The following is a 20146-nucleotide window of genomic DNA, read 5'->3' on the forward strand; positions in this document are numbered from 1 at the left end:
TTCATAGAAATATAATATCGATCGAGCAATCAATTTGTCGGTCTAATTTGTTTGCGCGAGCAACATTCTGATGACGATATTGCTTCCTTGATTAAGTAAGACGTCAATAAAAAGTTCACCATTTTTTAAATCCTCAAGATATTCAGATATCTTGGGAATAAATTATAAGGTAAATTTTATAATAAAATTTTAGATATAATTTTAATATAATTTTTCATTAAAGAGGAAGAGATTTAAAAACATAATTTCTAAATTTGTATTGCCTCTTACTTGGAAATTTTCAAGAAACATATAATATTTAAATTGACTGCGTTAAGTAAAAAAAGGAAATTAATAATGTAGACAGAATATTAATAATATTGAAGTAAACAGTGTAGAATCGACAAAATCCACATATTGAATTAAAATATGTGATATATATATTATAAAATTAGCATTGTGGAAACGAGGAAAATTTCCGTAAATTATTTGTAAACATTTCGCTCGTGTGCGTTATATACTTTATCGTTGCTAATCTCGCGAAACGACCTTCGACCTTCGAGGATATTTGAATTGAGCCTTGATCATGAAGTGATCCCTCGATTTGCTAACGTGCTCGCGTGGCGTTCGTAGACGATTAACGATGCCGGGTATTCGAGGACGTCTCGAGCAATCAGGGGAACGAGGAATCCCGGCGCGCTATTCGGAATCTTCCTATCGGTGGAATCGGCGCCGAGGGTTGCGAATCTCGCGGAAGCCCTTGTGTAAAGAGGAGAGCGAGTCTGCGTCTGAGTGGGACGAGAATTCTTCTCGGGACAAGACTCGATAATGAATCGCAGCGCCGTTCTCGTCACGTAGGTGACGAGAAACGACGGTGACGGTGATCGTTAAGTATCGAGAATTCGATCCGGTCGCACGCGCACGTCTCGTGCCAGAATCGACTTGTCGTTGATGGAATTTTTTTCGGACATACAGAATCCTGCACCCTACAAATCACCATTCGATCAGTCGATTACAATTATCGCCGTATAGTTTAAAACCAATTTTTTTTCTGTACGCGTATCAACGACCACGATTTATTATGTGACTCGTATATTAGTTGCAACTAAACAAAATATTGAAAGTTTAATAATTTTGTCAGTATCTGAGTTTAGATTTTTTTTTTTATTTTGATCGTGATAGTATAAATTGGTAGGAAAAATGTACACGAAGTATTTATAATACAATCTAGATTGATTGCTGAAAGTAATTATTAAAAAAAATTTAGACAAGATTTTACTCCCATTTAGGAAGCTAATAAGGGAATGTAATGTAACGAATATTTATATATTCCGTATACATTATACAATATATTTAAAAAATAAATTTTTGTATATTTAAATTACACGAAGACATGCCCTTCAATCAAAAGAGTGATCGATATAGGGATAATTAACGGCCCTCTCTTCGGCTCCGTCTAAAAATGAATATAATGTCACCGACATAAAGGATGTGATTAAGGGAAAATAAAACAAGAGTAACGCCGCCGGAACGTGAATGCGAAGGAGCCCGATATTAAAAACCCATAGCGGTAAAACGTATTAATTGCCATGCGAGGCGAAAGATTACCGGGCGGATCGAAACAGCCGAACCGAACAAAGGTAGGCGATACGCGTTACCGTTATAACAGGCCGGAATGATGGATGGAAGGGTGTGTTAAGAAAGAAGTCGCTGCTACTATCGCCCGTTCCCGTTTGGTGTTCCACGAAAAAAAATTTTACTTCGTGGCTTCTTACTTTCGGATTAACGACACGACGAGGTTGCTGTGCAAGTCCACGGTGAAAGGATTAAAACACAATTTTTTTATGAGGTTGACTTCATCCGAAGAAATACTTACGAGACACATATATCCGATATATATAATTCAACGCGAAGCGAAGAATTGAGACTTTTAATTTACAAACATGTAGTATTTAACCATCAAAAATTACTCATTCTTCGTCAGATTCATATAAAAAAAAAAAAAAAAAAAAAAAAAAAAAAAAAAAAAAAAAAGGTTATTCGATTCGAGAATTTAAATCGCTACCACACACAACGTTGAAAAAAGACACACTTCTTCTTAGATAAAGAGCCATTTATTTAGCTAATGAAGCTATTTCTAAAGTTGTTTAACATAGAAGTTCGTTAATGATTCCTGTTTGTGAGCACAAGATTAAATACTGATGTTTAATTTGGTTAATCTTAATGTCACTTTATCATCAAACGGCCTTTGAGGCGAGGAATAAATAAACGACGCATTTGATTAACCGAAATCACGATTACTGCGAAGAAATCTTAACTTTAATTAATCGTCAAACGTAAATCTTTACGGATCGCCTCACACGATCGCGTTGCCGTTCCTCAACGAACTCAGAATTAACTCAGATACACGATTGGAGGAGATCATAGAAGTACCGGTAAAAATTGTACTCATTCAACGCTTTGGCTTGAATAGCCGACTCTGTGCGAAGACCATAATAATGCCTCTCTCTTTCAGACTCGATCCTATTTCACAAAACGCACGTGCATGAACAGTACGAGCGCATCCTCGAACGCGTGCGTCGGGCTTGCCCAATCGCCAATGACACACGTAGTCCGCGGATTATGCTAATCCAGTCATACTTCCCTCTCGTTGCTGCTATCTCTCTCTTTCGCACCTCGATTTCGATCCTTTTAGAGATCACAGCGAAAATGATTAATGGAGGAATTACGTTTTAAAATTCTCACGCGCCGGAACGGGCCAAACGTGGGCGTTCGCGAATGTCTGAACGAGCATTTTGTGGACGGAAGAGAAATAATTGATCGATAAATATACGACGATAATCCAATAAATCCCGTAAAAATAAATTAATTGATCACGCTGACGTAAGTCGGAGTAGATAACTGTAGAGAATTGAAATATTAAATTTTTTTAATAACATCTCTTCGCTAATATTTGCATTTATATAAATTAATGTTTTATCAATTAGAAAACGACACATACACACGGTGTCTTAATGCTATTGTTAAGAAATAAAAAAAAAAAAATAAATTACACACAGATTGTGCAAAAATATATTTCGCATTTTGCAGGGCGAAATCCAAAAATGGCGGGCGTCTGCTTAGGGAAAAACTGGAAAAAATTGGTTTGAATCTGCCAGCCGGTAGAAGGAAGGCCGCCAACGTCACGCTCTTAACATCCTTAGTGGAAGGTGAGTGCTCTCATTTATTTCTCTCGAATTCGTTTCATCTTGATGGTTAAAAAGAGAAATGACATGTAGATCTGTATCAATCAAAATTTTATTATAAAATGCTTAGTGATTTTTTAATAACTCCAAGACTTCAAAATGCTAATGCTTGTCTTTTAAATTTTATAATTAGGTTTTATAATTAAGTCTATTACGATTTCACAGATTGCAACATTTCGGAAAACTTAATCACAAAGTAATTAAAGACTATTTTATTTATTAAAAGGTCATCTAACGTTAGAAATCAATCTGAGTCATACATATAGTCTCGTAATAATTAAATATTAATATATTGCTATGATTTATCGTTTTATTAAGCAAACGATGAATAAGCGTGTTATATTGCTATATAATCACTTCTATACATATTCATTTCTATTCCTGATTTTCAAGTTTTCATTATTTTACATATATTTAACATTTTTTTACATATAAATTTTATATACAAACAATTATTTTCGCTGAGGTTTGCTTATAACAAAAATCCTTTTTATTAAAAATTAGAATTGGAATTGTTATCCTTGAAAAAGACATATCTGAATTTTCATTTAATTAATCAACTTTTGACTTTAATTTAACAGTACATTACAATTTGAAAATTAAAGAATAGTTCAATAGAAAAAGTAAGGAAAACGACGTCCACTGTGAGTTTGACCAAGGAAAAGTCAAGCTGCAGAAAACACACATTTTTAAAGCAGATTGTATATGTTTAAAATAGCGATCAATAGAGATTACTTCCTATTACCTATACGTTGTAAGTTAACGGACATTACATCTGTCAGGCAAAGTAGTATTAAGGTTGCTTGTGAACTATACAACATCCTCGTAAACTCTATTACATCTTGGAGCAGGTACGGCGTACGCTCGTCCCATAAAGCGTGCCGATGAAATCATCTCTGCGAAATAACGCGAATGTAAAACCGCTTTTCTATATGGTGATGGTGGAAGCATCCTTTTTCTTTGCCGGTAATCGTTTTTCTCATTAGCAACATTGATCATATCCGGTACGAAAGGCAAAAACGCACAACTAAACGGGTAGCTTCCTGTATACCGGTTCCGTAACGCGGCCGCAATATTTACACGTAACTTTTACATCCCGCCATGCATTAATATCCACATAACGATAAGCCGGCGATATTGTTGCGAAATAAACATTTATGTAACATAATTCATAAATTGTCAATTGGCTCGCTAAATTGACACAGAAAGAATGTAGAAAGTATTCGTCTCCTACGGTAAATTTACAATTATTTTTATATAACCAAAATTTGACGGAAACACATTATTTAAATTTTAATAGTCTGATAATGATGAATGCGATATAAATTTCTTTTTAAGTTATAAAAAAATAAGATTTTGTCGATGATTCACATTTTAAAAAAAATTTTCTTAATAATAAATTTCTTTCATATACGATTAACTTTTAATCTGAATATCTTGTATGATTGGATTAATATATTTATATGTTTCTCGAATAAGTTTATTTATATCAGTTATTTTCAATTCATTTAAGGATTGTTTATATGCACTCTTTTGTATTTTTGTAAAACATTTTGAATGAAGAAAACTCAATAAGAGCTATTATATTAACGCATCGAATTTTATTTTGAATTTTAGCTAGAAATTATGTTTTCAATTTACTTTCAGAAATTACCTTAACTAGAAATTATGTTTTCAATTTATTATTCGACGCATGCCTGTATAAAATATGTTTATTATGCAAATTTCCCGGCGTGATTCTTTACTAATCAGCATCAATGACAATGCGATATATAGCGATTATAAGCGTAATCGTTGCGTTTTTTGCCATGATTTATCGCGAGCGGTAAAATGTAACGCTTTCCGATTTACTGTCGCTGTAATTTGCAGAAGGTTACCTCTACCGCCTTTACGTCTTTGCACCCCCCCCTCCTCCGCGCCGTGACTCCGGAGAATTACATTCCTCGCGACGCCCACTTGTTTCGTAGGGCGCAGTGATGAAATCATCTCTTCGGAATAGCGCGCGCGCATCAAGGCGAATTTACACGGTCTACGCTTGATGATCGTCCTGGATGAGTCATTTAAGCGGATGAATGGATTTTTAGTTTAGACACGCGGCGTCGGTCTGAAGTCTCGCAAGGCAGAAGAGCCGGCACAAACACAAAGTGCTACAAGAAAATAAATATTAAGAGGCTACCATTTGTATCTCATTATATTTAACGCTAAAACACGAACGTTCAATTTGACTTGTACCTACATTGTAGTGTTTTACGTTTCCCATTGAAGAAAATTCTTTCCACTTGTCTTTGCGATCGCTCTCGAATCTTTAATTATGATAATTAACTCCGGAAAAAACGATTTCACTTCCTTCATTCTCGCTTTTCTCATCCGATTTTTCATCGCGATTTCATTTCTGAACGATTTTCCCGGACGTTCGTCAAAGGCGAACCACGTGAGCTCAGCTGGACGCGACGTCCTCCTTTCTTCCGTGTTACGACAGTGACAATAGACTTCTCGCACCGGATATCGCGCTATAATCAGAGTGAGAGGGAGGAAGAAGGAAGGAGAGACTCCTACGGGATATCCCAGCCGCGGGAGAGAGCGCTTAATAACGAGCACGCAACAAATGCGTACGCGCGCGTACAATCGCCTCCCCGCACCCCCCCCCCCCGCCAGCAGTGCCCTAATGACGTGGAAGTTTGTTAGAGTGTTGCCACGGACGTTGATTATAATTTATGGTCGGCAGGGCTTCCATAAAACATCGGCCGTGCTTTTCTCTTCGAGGCGCGGCGAGGCGGCGTCGCGGCCGCGCTCGACTACGACGACACGCGCGCTTCGAGCACGAAGATTCGAGGGTTGCGACTTCGTCGAGAAAAGCATTTCAAGGAAAATTTCATATTTCCCTCCAAAAATATCAACTTGAAGAAAAATATTCAAAATCAAATATTAAAAAAAAAAAAAAAAAAAAAAAAACTATTCAAAATAAAGAAAAAAATATTCATCAATTTGTCGCCTTATGGAAATCTTACGGAAATTTTCACTTTCGTCCAGGCCAAATCTAGAATAAATATCTTGGAAATTGTCTTGCGTCAAAGCACGCCCCATTTGATTATGATTTTACGGTGATCCGATGATTACCAAACATCGATCTCTCGCACAATCCTTTACATGATCTTTGGACGGCTTACTTGTGCAACCTGAATATGTCAGTCTGAATAAGGATACGATAATATAAATATCCGATAACTCGATACAGTACGCCAATTAGCATACAGTGACGTATAAATTCAAGATAATAATTCACATTGTTTTGTCATATATAATCTATTGTGCCGGCAGTGCTGTTGCTATAAACCGTCGCATTACTGCGATACGGTAAATTGCACGTGAGTCAACCTGTCGATTTATACCCACCATTAACTGTTCAACGAGCTGAACGTTATCGATATACGCTTTAACGATATCGTAAGGATTGCGAATTAATATTGTCTTCGATAAAACGAAACCAGATATCCATTCCCTGAATTCCCGTCTGTCAACGGGCGTCCCCGTCTTCGAGAGGAATAAAAGAAACGAATGGCGTGGAAAATAGTTGATTTATCGCGTTCATCAACATGCCTCGTTAATCTCGTTCTTCCTGTTAATAATTTAGCCGATCTCGTCGTGGAAGTATCTTAAATAACGCATATAATTACGATTTGCATATTGGATCATTCCGCATGCGAGAGCCTGCCGAGAGATTAGAACGATCGCTGTTATTAAGCGATCGAAAATCGCGTATAATGTATCCGTAAATATATAGATTTGCGACAGCTTTGCGGCGATCCCGTTTCTTAATTGCCACCTGAGCTTCTATCGCGCTTTAATGACAGGAGATACGTCTCAATGGAACTAACGATAGCGCTCGCAATATTCTTTTTACGCGATCTATAAACGCATGCGATACATAAACGCGACGTGAGAAAAACCTTGTGTTTTACATTTATATGTAAAATCGATACGATTACGTTATATTAACAATGCGCAGCGGAAATAGTCCTTATCTAGTAAATCTGTAAATTTTAATTCGTAGTCAAATAATGAGGAAAGAAAGATATAGAAAAAAGAAATAACTTGTATAGATAAATTAATCTAAAAAACCGTCAATTTTATTTTATAACAATTTATATTACAAATTCGTGATATAAATTGTTTTATATATATATATATATATATATATATATATATATATATATATATATATAAAGTAATTATAAAAAGGGGATTTGTTATGAAAAAAAACTGACTGTTTCTTTCTTATTTTCTTATGCATATTACATTAATAAATCTTTAATGCATAATTAATTTGAAAAACAGATCTGATGTTTTCTATTTTCATTAAATCACACGAACGATAAAGAATCGCAGTTATTTACATTTTTATCATTTTTATCCGAATCGGTGTTTTGCGGTAATATTCTCAACTATGTCGTGATATAATAATAATCTGCGAGATAATAAGAATTAAAAAAAAAAAAAAAAAAAAAAAAGAATGAACTCCGCCCGATACGTAGTGAACCGATAAATCAGATTACTAGATTCAAGAATATATTTCCTTATGTCTCGTACTGCTTACGTCAATTCTCTATTTGCAAATCGCTGTTGCAATTGTGCAACCTGTGGAATCTCTGTGTAAATCATCGAGTAATGATCATCGAGAAAAAGATGATTGGACGTATATACGTCCCTCGCTGTTTTTACGTTATTTTTAATTATACACTCGTGAGAGCGCGGAGCGAGGCTTGTCAAAACACGCACAAAGAGGTATGATATGTTTTAAAAAACAAATAAATGGAACGTCTGTTAAAACGCGAACGATTGTTACGCAACAATTTGTTCTAATTAGAGGAGCAGCGGAGCAGCTCGTCCTTTCGGTTGGCAGGAAACACACCGCGTGTGCAAGGAATGTCGTCAAAGGCGCGCTTATGGAGTACAGCGAAAGTGTGGGAACCCATACGCGACGCACACGTAGGTGTGCGTGTACTCATGTGCGTGCATATATCCATCGCTCGCGGACTACGTAATTCATACGTAAATTCTTGCCGGATCGTCGCAGACAACGTGACACAACGTGCTCTCGTGCTCGTGAAGAGATATGCGAGTCTCTTAAAAGAGACACTATAGAGATAGAATGTGCGAGACGAGAATCGTTCGCTGGGATTTCAGGGATATCCGAGAAGTAAAAATGGCGTATACTTCAATAAGATGAAAATTCAATGACGAAAGTAGGACAGGCGAGATAATCTCGGCGTCTATCTCCGCGAGAATCGAAAGACGGTTGAAGGTATTCTGGGAGATCTATTTCCAATATCATTCATCGCGACAACAAAGTTGATTTAACGAGTTGCTAAGCGAGCAGATTTAAGATATTAAGATTGTATCTCTTATCGAGGTTATTTAATTGTATGTATAAAAACTCAGAGTCTGTCATCTCCGTCACGGCAGTTGAAATATATTTTCAATAATCATTCGTCATTGATAATAAAGTTGATTTAGCGAACTGTTAGGCGAGGAATAGATATCAAGATCATCTCTCTAATTACATATATATATATATATATATATATAATTATATATAATTGTGATTTACATGTTTAATTTGATCAACATACTTACTTGATTTCATATTTAACAATTTCATTTAATTTTATGTTGAATTACGTTTCACGTCACTTTTATCTCGTGCTGTTTAAATTAGATTGATCTTCCGTAATATAACGTAATAGAAAATTTTAGAACGGGGCAGCGTGTAATTCGGAGTTACGTCAGAGTAACGTGCAGAAGGGCTCGAGGAATGCGTATTTTAGACGCGTTATACGCCCGTGCGTCGACCGCAGCCGACTCACTTTCGAAGTTTTAACCGGTATGAGAAACCACAAGGAGGGAGGGGGGGGGGGTATATCAGAACACGACGATCTCGTGGTACGCGGAAGAGAATTCCCGAAATCCTTCTCGCAGGTTCGATTATCAGAACGTATAATGGAACGTGATTTGCGGTCGAAGGCCGAGATGGAGAGCATCATATTGGCTATCGTAGACAGAGAGCTCAGAGACGAATAAGGTTGTGTTGTTTTATCGTCGTTCTCTTCTTCGGAAGCAAATTTCTACGAGCATCGCTCCGGCGAGTCCGATGAGATTCGTTATGAAAGAATTTACGAAAGCGAAAATAGGGAACTTGGTGACCAAGCTGGTGATCAGTGTACGTTTTTAAATGTCATTTCTAATATAATTAAGTATCGACAACAATTTCCTTAATTTTTTTTTTTTTTTTTTTTTTTACATCTTGTAGCTTTGAAAGGAGATTATTTGACATTTAAATTTATAACGCAGTGTGCGGGGAAAAAGACTCGGCAAAAATGTTCATTCAGCAAATTATTTTTATAATATCTATATAGGATTTGTTGTTAACAGATATTTCGTGAAACATTCCGAAACAAATTCAAGTGTATACCTCGTACTACGTCAACATATGTCGATACGACAAAAAAAAATAAAAAAAAAAATGTAATTACACGGCCATTTGTAATTAAGCGCATTTCCTCGTCCAAACTTCTTGCTGCGCCATCGCGTCAATTGCTCACGGCTTTTGATCGGCCTGTCCATTGATTCGCGATCGGCACGGTGAAGTCGTCAAGCAGCGCCGACCGTTCATCACACACAATTCGCGCGAGTCACGTTACTCGCTCGTTCTCGTTTACTCGCGCGCCGCTAATCTGGATCTCCCATCTGCGAGCTCCCTTAGCGGCACGCTCTGCGGCCTGCGAATCCCTTCGTTTTATTGAGTCATATTCCCTTTCGTACGCGATACTCGTAAATCGGACATTCCTTCGTATCGCGCCGTCGAATCGACACGGCACGATTAACGACGATATTAAGACGTATTGCACGCTGCAATACGTTTACTTCGACGACAAGGAGATTTGAAAAAAAAAAAAAAAAAATTGATTAATTCATGTTACACCGATGATGGCGCAAAACGTTAATGATAATCTTTAAATAAATCGAGTCTTAAATAAATGTTCGGTATTAAGTTTTGGTTATTTAAAAAAAAAAAAAAATGGCACAATACTTAAAACGTCTAGATTCAATTTTCTCTTATTATATTTCATAATATTTATTCGTATTCTTTGAGATCTATCAAAGATTATTTTCTTAATTCGTAAAGGACAAATATTTATAAAAATTGAGAAACCGAGAAGTCGTTAACATTTTGCGCCAAGTTGGGCAACTGGGCCGAGTAAATGTATTTTAAAAAAATTTTTTAAAAAAGCAGAATACAATACGATAAAATGCAGGCTGTGTATTCGCGTCTGCGATCATAATCGTAAACGTTTCGTAGCGCGCGCATAGTCGGTAAAGTACGCCAGACAGACACGCTAATTTACTTAAAAGAGATTAGAAGAAGGAGAGATACGACACGGGGGAGATATGCAAATCCATGAGGAAGAGTTGCCCGTGGCAGGCTAAGGCGTAGCCGAAACGACCTGTTGCACCTCATGCGGAGGGTGAGGGGCAAAGGGGTGTAAATTTGCACCACGTCCGACGATGTCGATAAGATCGCCGATAGTTAACTTATCGTCGGATTTGCGCGCCTAATACAAGAATTCCATGGAAAACGCAACGGCGAAAGCATACGTGGTATATCCTATATGCTAATAAATATCATACAAAACTAATAATAATAATATTGTATCCCTTCACGTTTCGATCGTGGGATACTTATTTCGTAAAAAATCTTTCTTTCTAGCTTCATTCTTTTTTTTCGATCAATCAAGATCAGAGAGAGCGAGCGAGCGAGAGAGAGAGAGAGAGAGAGAGAGAGAGAGAGAGAGAGAGAGAACTATTTTAAGAGAAATTTTATTTTAAAATATATTGAATCCATTGCATTGTATACATTACGCTTTGCGTATTAAAACAAGCGTTTTTATCTTGGCGTTTAAATAAGTCTGTTTAGCATGAAATGAAGATAAAATTTCAATAATAAAGATATCTTTCCGATAACGATATGCGCGTCAGAAGATTTTCAATTACGCTTCATTTTTTTCTCTTTCCTTCTTTATATCTCCCTCTACTAAAGCAGAACGCGAATTTATGTCAATCATCTGCAATAATACACACACACACACACACACACACACACACACACACACACACACACACACACACACACACACACAGAGTTTTCAAAATATGTAATTATTCCTATGAACTTTGTTCGTGCTTTATTCGCTTGTCAATCGCGTCTGTCATTCATTTCACGCGTTAACCAATTAAATGCATCAAACGAGTAACCGAACGATTCACAGCATTTAACAGAAAATAAAAATGTTACTTCTTATCGTTCCACATATATACATCTTTATATACATCCGTTCTTATTGAATACATCGGACGAGAGTATAATGAGATTACGTAAAATCAGTGCGAGCGGCAACAACGTTACACATGCAACATTGTGTAACGTTAAACAACGCGCAAAACAGTCGGCAGTTTCAAACTACTTATATGTTTTCATAGCTGCGTTAGCAGTATCTCGTTTCGCTTAATGCGTATGTTCGCTAACGCATTTTTTCCTTTTCTCTCTCTCTCTCTCTCTCTCTCTCTCTCTCTCTCTCTCTCTCTCTCTCTCTGTCTCTTGTCGCGACCGCAGTAAAAACTTTACTACACAAAGCATTACGACAGGTCCGGCATAAACACGTGGGATCAATGGCGTGGTCTATTAAAATAATGATAGTTGCGACCGCACAAACTGTAATTTATGTCACATAAAATAGAGCAACGACGTATACGTACAAAATGCAATTTAAATTATATATATATATATACGTAGCAGCGCGCATTCGCGAAATTTGAAACTATTGTTACAAACAATTATGACGTCGTTCTCTCTTGTGCATATTAAACGGCTCTCGGAATACGTCGCGAGATCTCTTAGCGCATTATGAAAACGTAAATAATAATTATAAGCACGAAATATGATATATATATATATATATATATATATATATATATATGCAAGAAATGAACCTGGCACATAATTCATTATATTTTCACTTGTATTTTTATTATTCCTGATGAATAAAACATCAGTGAATCAAAGGAAATATTTTTATTTTATTTAACAACAAACGTGATAGAAGCAAATTTATTTATAATCATAAAGCTACAAGATTATGATCGCATTATGTCTACCGCGAAGCTTTGTTGAGGATTTACAAATTTGTCCACGTATTTTATTCCGATTTTATATATATATATATATAAAATTATAAAAAAACCCAATATAGATTAAGTTTATGTCATACAATGAACTTTCGCAAATTGCTTTGTCCGCAAAACAACAGATAGTAACAAGCTGAAGGCAATAAGCATCGCATACTTTCACATGTACCGATACGACGGTACGAAATTAAATTTTATGAGGCCCGTATTTTCAATCGTGTCGTGCGACATAAGTGTAACACGTATTAAGGTAAAAGGGGGGGGAAAAAAAGGGAATATTCCAAATATGACTTCTGCGGCGATCTAGGTGGTTGCCCAGGGCTACGTGCGTGCGAGATCCTTGCGCGAGCAACGATCCTGCTCGCGCGGCCATTACGTCGGAAATTAGAAGGCTGTCAGTCATGTACGACGGTCTTGCCAAGGTCTCATTATTTCTCGCATCCGAAATTGGGCCGGCACTTAGAACACCATTAGGCCGGCTATTAATATGTGAGAATTTCCGCAAATATGCAGGGCCATCGCAATCGTTGCGGTACGTTCACGTGTCGGTGATTTTTTTCGTGCAACAAAGAATTCACGCGTGCAACAAAGATCCTCGCGTGCGCAACCTTCGCTTCTCCTGAGCTCGAAATAATACAACGACACTCCTCGGAATCTCGCACTCCATTCCCGCGAGCATCCACGTAGGCCAAAGGCGCGATCGTAATTCGTCGATCTCGAGCCACTTTTTTAGCTATCCTTTTTTCGTGTAAATTGAATTTCAAGTGTAACCGAATACGAATTTGACTAAAAATACACAGGACTTGTTTTTCTTTAAAAAAAAAAAAAAAAAAAAAAAAAAAAGAAAAAAAAAAGAAAATGTTTAACATCTAATTCACTTTGGAATGTTAAAAAAAATGGATCGTCGTGAACAGATAATATCATAATACTATCCGGGATCTCAGCAGCTTTCACATTAGCCTTTCAGTTTTCTGCTACTGCACATTTTCTCCGGACAAGCGCACGATGCGCGTGCTTATTTCCGCGTGCAAGATGTATCTCTGTTTTCAGGCACGGAGAAAGGGAAAAAGCTAGCGTGGGCAGTATTGTGAAATTGGATAATTCGTTAGCTGCAGGTGGCTTTGTCCGGTTGTAGGTTCACGTTTCCGATCTCGTGGGTGATACACGCTGCGGTGTACCTGCGGGTGGCTTTGCTCGGTTTATCGATAATAGCGCCCAGCGAGTCTACTTCCAGCTTGCATGAGAGAGAGAGACCCTACTTGCACACACACACACACACACACACACACACACACACACACACACACACACACACACACACACACACACAACTATCTAAATTACCTTCACCAAGAGGAAAGTTGCGTGGAATGCGCTGCAGAGGAGTGGAAAGGGGGACGTTCGAAAAAGGGGAGGGCGGCGCTCGCATTAAAGAGAATGCGCGTCTCATTAAGTGTAATTAGGTAATTTCGCTCTGTTTGTAATATCGAGGATATTCGGCCATCCTATCGAAGATTCATTCCAATCTACTTGCTACTCCTTAATGGATTTTTTTAATGGAAATTCTGCTTCGCATTTGTTTTGTCTCTCTGACAAAAAATAATTTGACCGCATCATCATACAGAGAGTTTCATTAAAGATTCAGAGAGAACAAATTTGAAGTTGACTTCTAGTAGCATCAACATTTTACGAAAGATTATTCTGAGCGTTGTAGTTTCAAACGTTAATGCGAGTTGCCTTAATCAGGCAAGGTGTATTTTACAGGCATCAATGTAGTACCGTCGACGATCAGAGATTTGTAAATCTGAGGGACTATTATCGAACGACAGGGGTTCATGAATCTTCCTGCTTGCGAACTTGCGGCAAGACCGTCCATTATAAATTCGAGTTGTACTATTCAGGAATACAGTGGACAGCGTTTCGCTAAGTCAAATAAAACTCCGCGATCGTTTTTCATCGACCGTTATGCATACTCGCGCGTGGTAAAGTTTACATAATGGCATCACGCGCATATTACACGTGAATATTTTACACGAATATTTTATTATTCTTTTCAGGAGAAGCCATTCACCTTGCCAGGGACTTCGGCTACGTTTGCGAAACCGAATTCCCCGCGAAGCAAGTCGCCGAGTACCTCAGTCGGCAGCATTGCGAACCGCAAGACTCCTACAGGAGGAAAGAACTTCTTCATGCCACCAAGTAAGAGCGAGAGCAACATGAGCAACGTTATTGCGGCAATTCGACGATTTGCTGCGCGCGATGACCGATCGTTTATTAAATTATTACACAAATTGTCTCGTTAAATATTAATAATTTATTTACTTAATAAATAAATGATGAAGTATCGACCAAGAAGGTATTCCCATGGCATCCGTTAGGACGAGAGCGACTGCAATAATCTGTAACTTTGCTGTTTCCAGACAAATCACCAAAGAGCTGATGGATCTTCTGAACCAGGACAGATCGCCGCTCTGCAATACGCGGCCGCAACACATTCTCGATCCCAGTATACAGAGACATCTCACCCATTTTTCTCTCATATCACACGGATTCGGAAGTCCTGCGATTGTAGCCGCTTTGACGGCTATACAGGTAATAAGATAAGACAAAAAGCTGTTGTTTTTTTTTTTTTTTTTTCTCTATACTATTGCTCTTTCCTTTATTTCATCTCTTCTCATTTCAAGCGTCCATAGACGCGGTGGGAGAGGAAAATTGAGGAAAATCTCTTCTCCAAAGTGTGTCTTATCTATAAAAAAAATATATATAACCAATTTAAAGCCTCTGTATTTGCCGTTGCAGAAGTTCCTAAGCGAGTCTTTGAATCATCTAGAGAAGATGTATCCCGGGAACGGCAGCGGCGTGACGAGCAGTCAACAGTCGAATCTCGACACGAACAAGAGCAAGGACGGCACGCTGATGAACGACATGAAGAAGTGACGCACGGAAGACCCGCCTACCTCGAACGTGGTCACGTCTATCAGGCACTCCTGGCCGTACAATTGAGCTTCCGTGCGTTCATCGCTCTTCCGGAAAGCTCGCAGTGAACCACTGGGAAACGCGTACACCCGGATACACGTCGGATACACGCTGTTGGCACTCGCGTGTGACGTGCCGCGTGCCCATCGTACGCCGAGGTTGGCTGGTCGTAAGCTTCCGTTAGGCAATTTGAACTGTGCGTGATACGTGCGAAAATGTGCAATCAGGGATAGTCGACGTAAACGAGAGAGAAAGAGAAATTCTCGTAAATTTCGTAAGCGGAGCCCCTGGGAAGTCGAGTACCGAGGGGCTCGATTGTTTGTCGCTGGTCGCCTTTGGTACAGATTCCATTCGTTTTTGTATATTATCGTGAAAAGGTGTCTAAGAATGTCTCATAGACACCTGCCTACGATAAGTTTTCAAGATCTTCCTTTGTCAGCTCGCGAGGCTGCGCGAAAATATCGTTGTCGATACGATCTTATGAAAAAATGGAGGAAACGTTTTTGTAAGCAATGAATGTAATTTATTTCTCCTAAATATGTAACATGTTAGAACAAAATAAGTTAGATTCATGCATCTTACGGACGTCCAATAGATATTCTAAAAAATATATATATATATATATACGTTCTATAAATGTATTTAATGAATTTTATAAATGTTTTGTGATTTTCAATTTCTTTCCTTAATTAAAGATCGCTGTGCGTTATCAAAGTTTTAATATAATTTTCGTTAATCTTCTTATAACACAAATATGAAAAAAGTAAGCAACTATGTTAGTAAGTATTACAAAATATGAAAAATGAAAATGTCTGAGAATATCTATTGGATATTTGTGTTATATGGAAATATATTAAGGCTAGATGCCTGTAGATATCTTTTGCATCTAGGTTTCTTCCAAAAAAATTGTTCCAAAAATTTTAACTAGTTTAGATAAATTGTATCTAGTTATCTTATATGTGAAACAATCTTATATGCGAACATTAAAAACATATATTTATCATTTTTTAAAAGAAGAATTCCGGGATATCAAAACGATAAAAGATATGCAGCTAAATGCAATCATTTATGCAATTCATCCTTTATCCCACCGATGATTCACTACAAATGTAATAGATCGAGTTTCTTATACAGTTTGCGATTCGATAATACGTAAGTCATATAAAACTTATCGTTACGTGCATTTTTAAACATGCAACCAATACAGTTTCCTGTACTGAGGTGAAAACTAATTAAATTTATTGAATGAATGACTAAATACAGAATCTCATCTTTTAATTTGGCGTTTTTTTTTATATATATATTTAATCATTCAAATTTTACTAAATGCCAGAATAATGCAAATAGAATTTTTTTCATTAGCATTAATTCGATTAAAGTAAGTTAAAAAAATATACTCAATATGGAAACTGTGTACGATAAGTAATGAGTGTGATAAAAATGCAACAGATATAAAAATGTAAGATGTAATTCCTATTCCCTCGCACTGTTATTTTTTTTTAATTTCACGCAAAAAATTGTGATTTGCAAGAAGAAATCGGATAAATATAATTTCGAAATATTTATGATAGTCGAAAAATGCAAAAGTGCAATCATAATATTAATTCAATATATTATTAGTATTACAAGTATCTTCTAGAACTTGCAATCCGATCATCTATAATTTATGATTATTAGTGAGCAACCCGTGAAGAAGATAAAATTCAAAGATTATTTTACATCTACAAAAAAGTAAAAATTATCGGAATTTACTTCTTCAGCTTTCATCTTTGATCTATATATCTTTGGTTTACGGTTTACAAAATAATTAAAGATTTCACGTTTTTTTCTTGTTAGAAAAGCTGTGCTTCCATCAATGAGACTTACCTGAATCAGCAATTCTTTGTGTATAAACGAAGCGATCGTGTATGAATATCAAAGTGCAACTTAGTCCTCAGTAACTCAGATGTATCAGTTAGTCATCTCTGCTGATATTAATCATAATGGGACGTCGTGCGATTATAGCCACAGCAAGAAAATTCTGCCTTTCACAGGTGCACACTCGCGTGATAGTCAAAAAACGACGCTAGGTCCAGGAAATCGCTCGAGGATTGAAATTCTTCCGACGAGACTCTTGAACATTTCACCGGAAATGAATAGTGTCGTTAAAAATTGTACAGCATATTATTTAAAAATTTTATTGTACTTATGTTATCTTACGGAGACCTAGAGATATTCATTATTTATACAAAATCAAAAGTAATAAATCCGCAGCGCGTTCGATTCTCTTCCGAAGAGACTCTGCACTCGAAGCAATCTCCCAGGACCATTATTGTGCCAATGCGAAACTTGCCATGAAAAAGATGTGCCAATTATCGATATCGAGTTATTAACGTAAGCAACTGGCGACTTAGAAAACCGGACTCGGAGAAAAAGCGGTAAGCTAAGTAACAGCGCAACGAAACAGAAAAAAAAAAAAGAAACGAGCCCTTCGTCGGATACGTCGGGCGATTCATGTGCGCGACGAAACGGAAGTCGTTCGGAGCGACGCGTGAACATGCTCGTCGGCCGCATCTCGGACTCGCCAGTCACGAGAAATTGTATGAAGTACAATACCAGGTGAACCTGAGACATATCTAACTTTGTAATTAAATCTTAGGCGTATATATATATATATATAAATATATATATATATATATATATATATATATAAATATATAAATGTAAGATTTAAAAAATGAAGCGGGAAAAGAGAGGGCGAAGTGGAAGAGAGGAGAAGAAAGAGGCGACCTTGATATCAGGGCGCCTCGCATCGTCGCGAGGATTATGTACAGAATATTTGAATCTTTCTTGTGATATAATCGTACACACATTACTAAGGTGTAAACTGATAAAAAAAAAAATACACTATACATTCCATGTTTTTTCATAGAGATGAAGTATTAGAGAGTGATCGTACAGTTTTTTGAGAGACCGGCCTGTCGCTCGTAAGATCGAATCATGCCATGAAGACTCGCGTGGTCTTTCTCATAGTGTCAGAGGCGGCTCTAAGAGACTGGCGAAGCTTTTAGCTAAGAGTCACACCGCTCTACTGCCGTGATTTATGTGACATTATTCATGCAAGGGTGAGGATCTTACCCCCTTACATTCACTTCATTATATTTACACAAGCTCTTGAATACGTGTGATCCTTAACGAAGATTTCTGACACAAGCAAACTCACAAGAATACTCGTACGAGACTTGTATAACTTTTTGCGTAGCTTGGCCCTCACAGCGGAGCCGCCTCTACACTACACAAAAGCGTAAGACAGTTTTGTAAATGTTAAAACGCATTCCAATAAGAAACCTTTCAATCTGGCGTCTCCGATACATTCTGTATTCGCTGACTGATAATTTCACATTTACCCGCCATATTTTGCAAATATAAACGCAATCCTTCATTGATAATATAGCACATAAATCCAGGGAATATCCGTTGTGAGTGATCAACAGCGTGACCTTTGTTACACCTGTGTCTTTTTATCTTAGCAGTTTGTACGACAGGAAGAAATTTCACGAGTATAAATATCACTCCGATACACCGAAACATCAATGCACGCTAGAAAAGATTTGGTATATTGTGACGATCGATCTAAATAAAATAACGCACGAATAACATAATAATAGTGTAATTATTATGCGAGGGGGCGGCCGAAATCGATAGCATGCGTTTCAACAGATACAAGATGTGCGGACGCACCAACGCAACCCCCTCGGGGTTGCACCACTTTAAAAGCGAACGAACGTAACGAACGAAGCATCTTTCACGGCTCCCAATTCGTATGCAAATGGGATTAGTTAGGAAAAAGTTAGGAAAGAGAAAAACTCGGCACCTTATTTTCACTCACAACTACTTAGATGCGACTTGTTAGAAACTAAGGATTCCCGTAAATTAATACTTATTTATAATCCTTAGGACGGACCGTAGAAATACGTTTTTCTACCAGAATTTCTGTGCCAACTGCAAAGAATGTTGTAGATGATTTTTTTTTTGTTTCAAGTTGAAGCATCATTCTAATCTTGTAAGATACTCAGATATATCTTTATTAAATATATTTGAATTTCGTAGTATATTATATTCTGATATTGATTATACAGTTCATTTTTGTATATTGGTGTGTGATAAATAAATAAGAATATTGTTTCTAAGCAATCCCTCGTGACAAAATGACTACCTGTTATATTATATAAACAATAATAATACCAAAATTATCATCGGTTCTATATTTCTGTCTTGCTGATGTAATATAATTAATATGCTAGAGAGCAAGTTTAATAGCAACTTCAAATACAAGTCAAAATATGAAAGATACGTAGGATAAGGATATTATTTTTTTAAGAAAAATCATTTTTTTTTATCTCGTTTATTTTTCATTCTCAAATAACTGATGACTATAGTATATAATTGCTACAAAATATAAAAAGTCATTAAATAATATTATTTCTAATATTTTTAACAATTCTATCATATTTAAAAAATTAATAATAAATTGAATTATAATTATTGGATTTTTATTATTTTGATAATAAATATTAAGGTTCGGCTCTTTCGCCGCAACCATACGTACCATATTAAATACGTATAATTTACGATGTTATAGGTGAGAAATAACGTGCAGTAATTTCTCTCCTATGATGTTATAAAATCGATAACTCTTTGAAAAAGTCGAGTCTTAAATAAAAGTT

At 36.8% G+C, this 20146-nt stretch overlaps 2 protein-coding genes across 13 annotated transcripts in view; one reads left to right on the forward strand and one right to left on the reverse strand.

Moving 5' to 3' along the window:
- The window catches only part of TfAP-2 (transcription factor AP-2), a 215358-nt gene extending 195745 nt beyond the window's left edge, over positions 1 to 19613 (forward strand). For all 12 annotated transcript variants that reach the window (XM_089084290.1, XM_089084292.1, XM_089084288.1 and 9 more), the window contains 4 exons: positions 3070 to 3188; positions 14522 to 14663; positions 14885 to 15056; positions 15264 to 19613. In XM_089084290.1, the coding sequence (XP_088940416.1) occupies positions 3070 to 3188; positions 14522 to 14663; positions 14885 to 15056; positions 15264 to 15401 (571 nt within the window). In that variant the 3' untranslated portion in view covers positions 15402 to 19613. The remainder of the gene's footprint in view (positions 1 to 3069; positions 3189 to 14521; positions 14664 to 14884; positions 15057 to 15263) is intronic.
- LOC105425976 (KH domain-containing, RNA-binding, signal transduction-associated protein 2) overlaps positions 1 to 20146 on the reverse strand; it is a 45194-nt gene that overhangs the window by 18524 nt on the left and 6524 nt on the right. The gene's annotated exons all lie outside the window — the stretch shown is intronic.

This window comes from Pogonomyrmex barbatus, unplaced genomic scaffold, assembly GCF_055798465.1.
Source record: "Pogonomyrmex barbatus isolate J1 unplaced genomic scaffold, ASM5579846v1 scaffold8, whole genome shotgun sequence".
Taxonomy (NCBI): Eukaryota; Metazoa; Arthropoda; class Insecta; order Hymenoptera; family Formicidae; genus Pogonomyrmex; species Pogonomyrmex barbatus.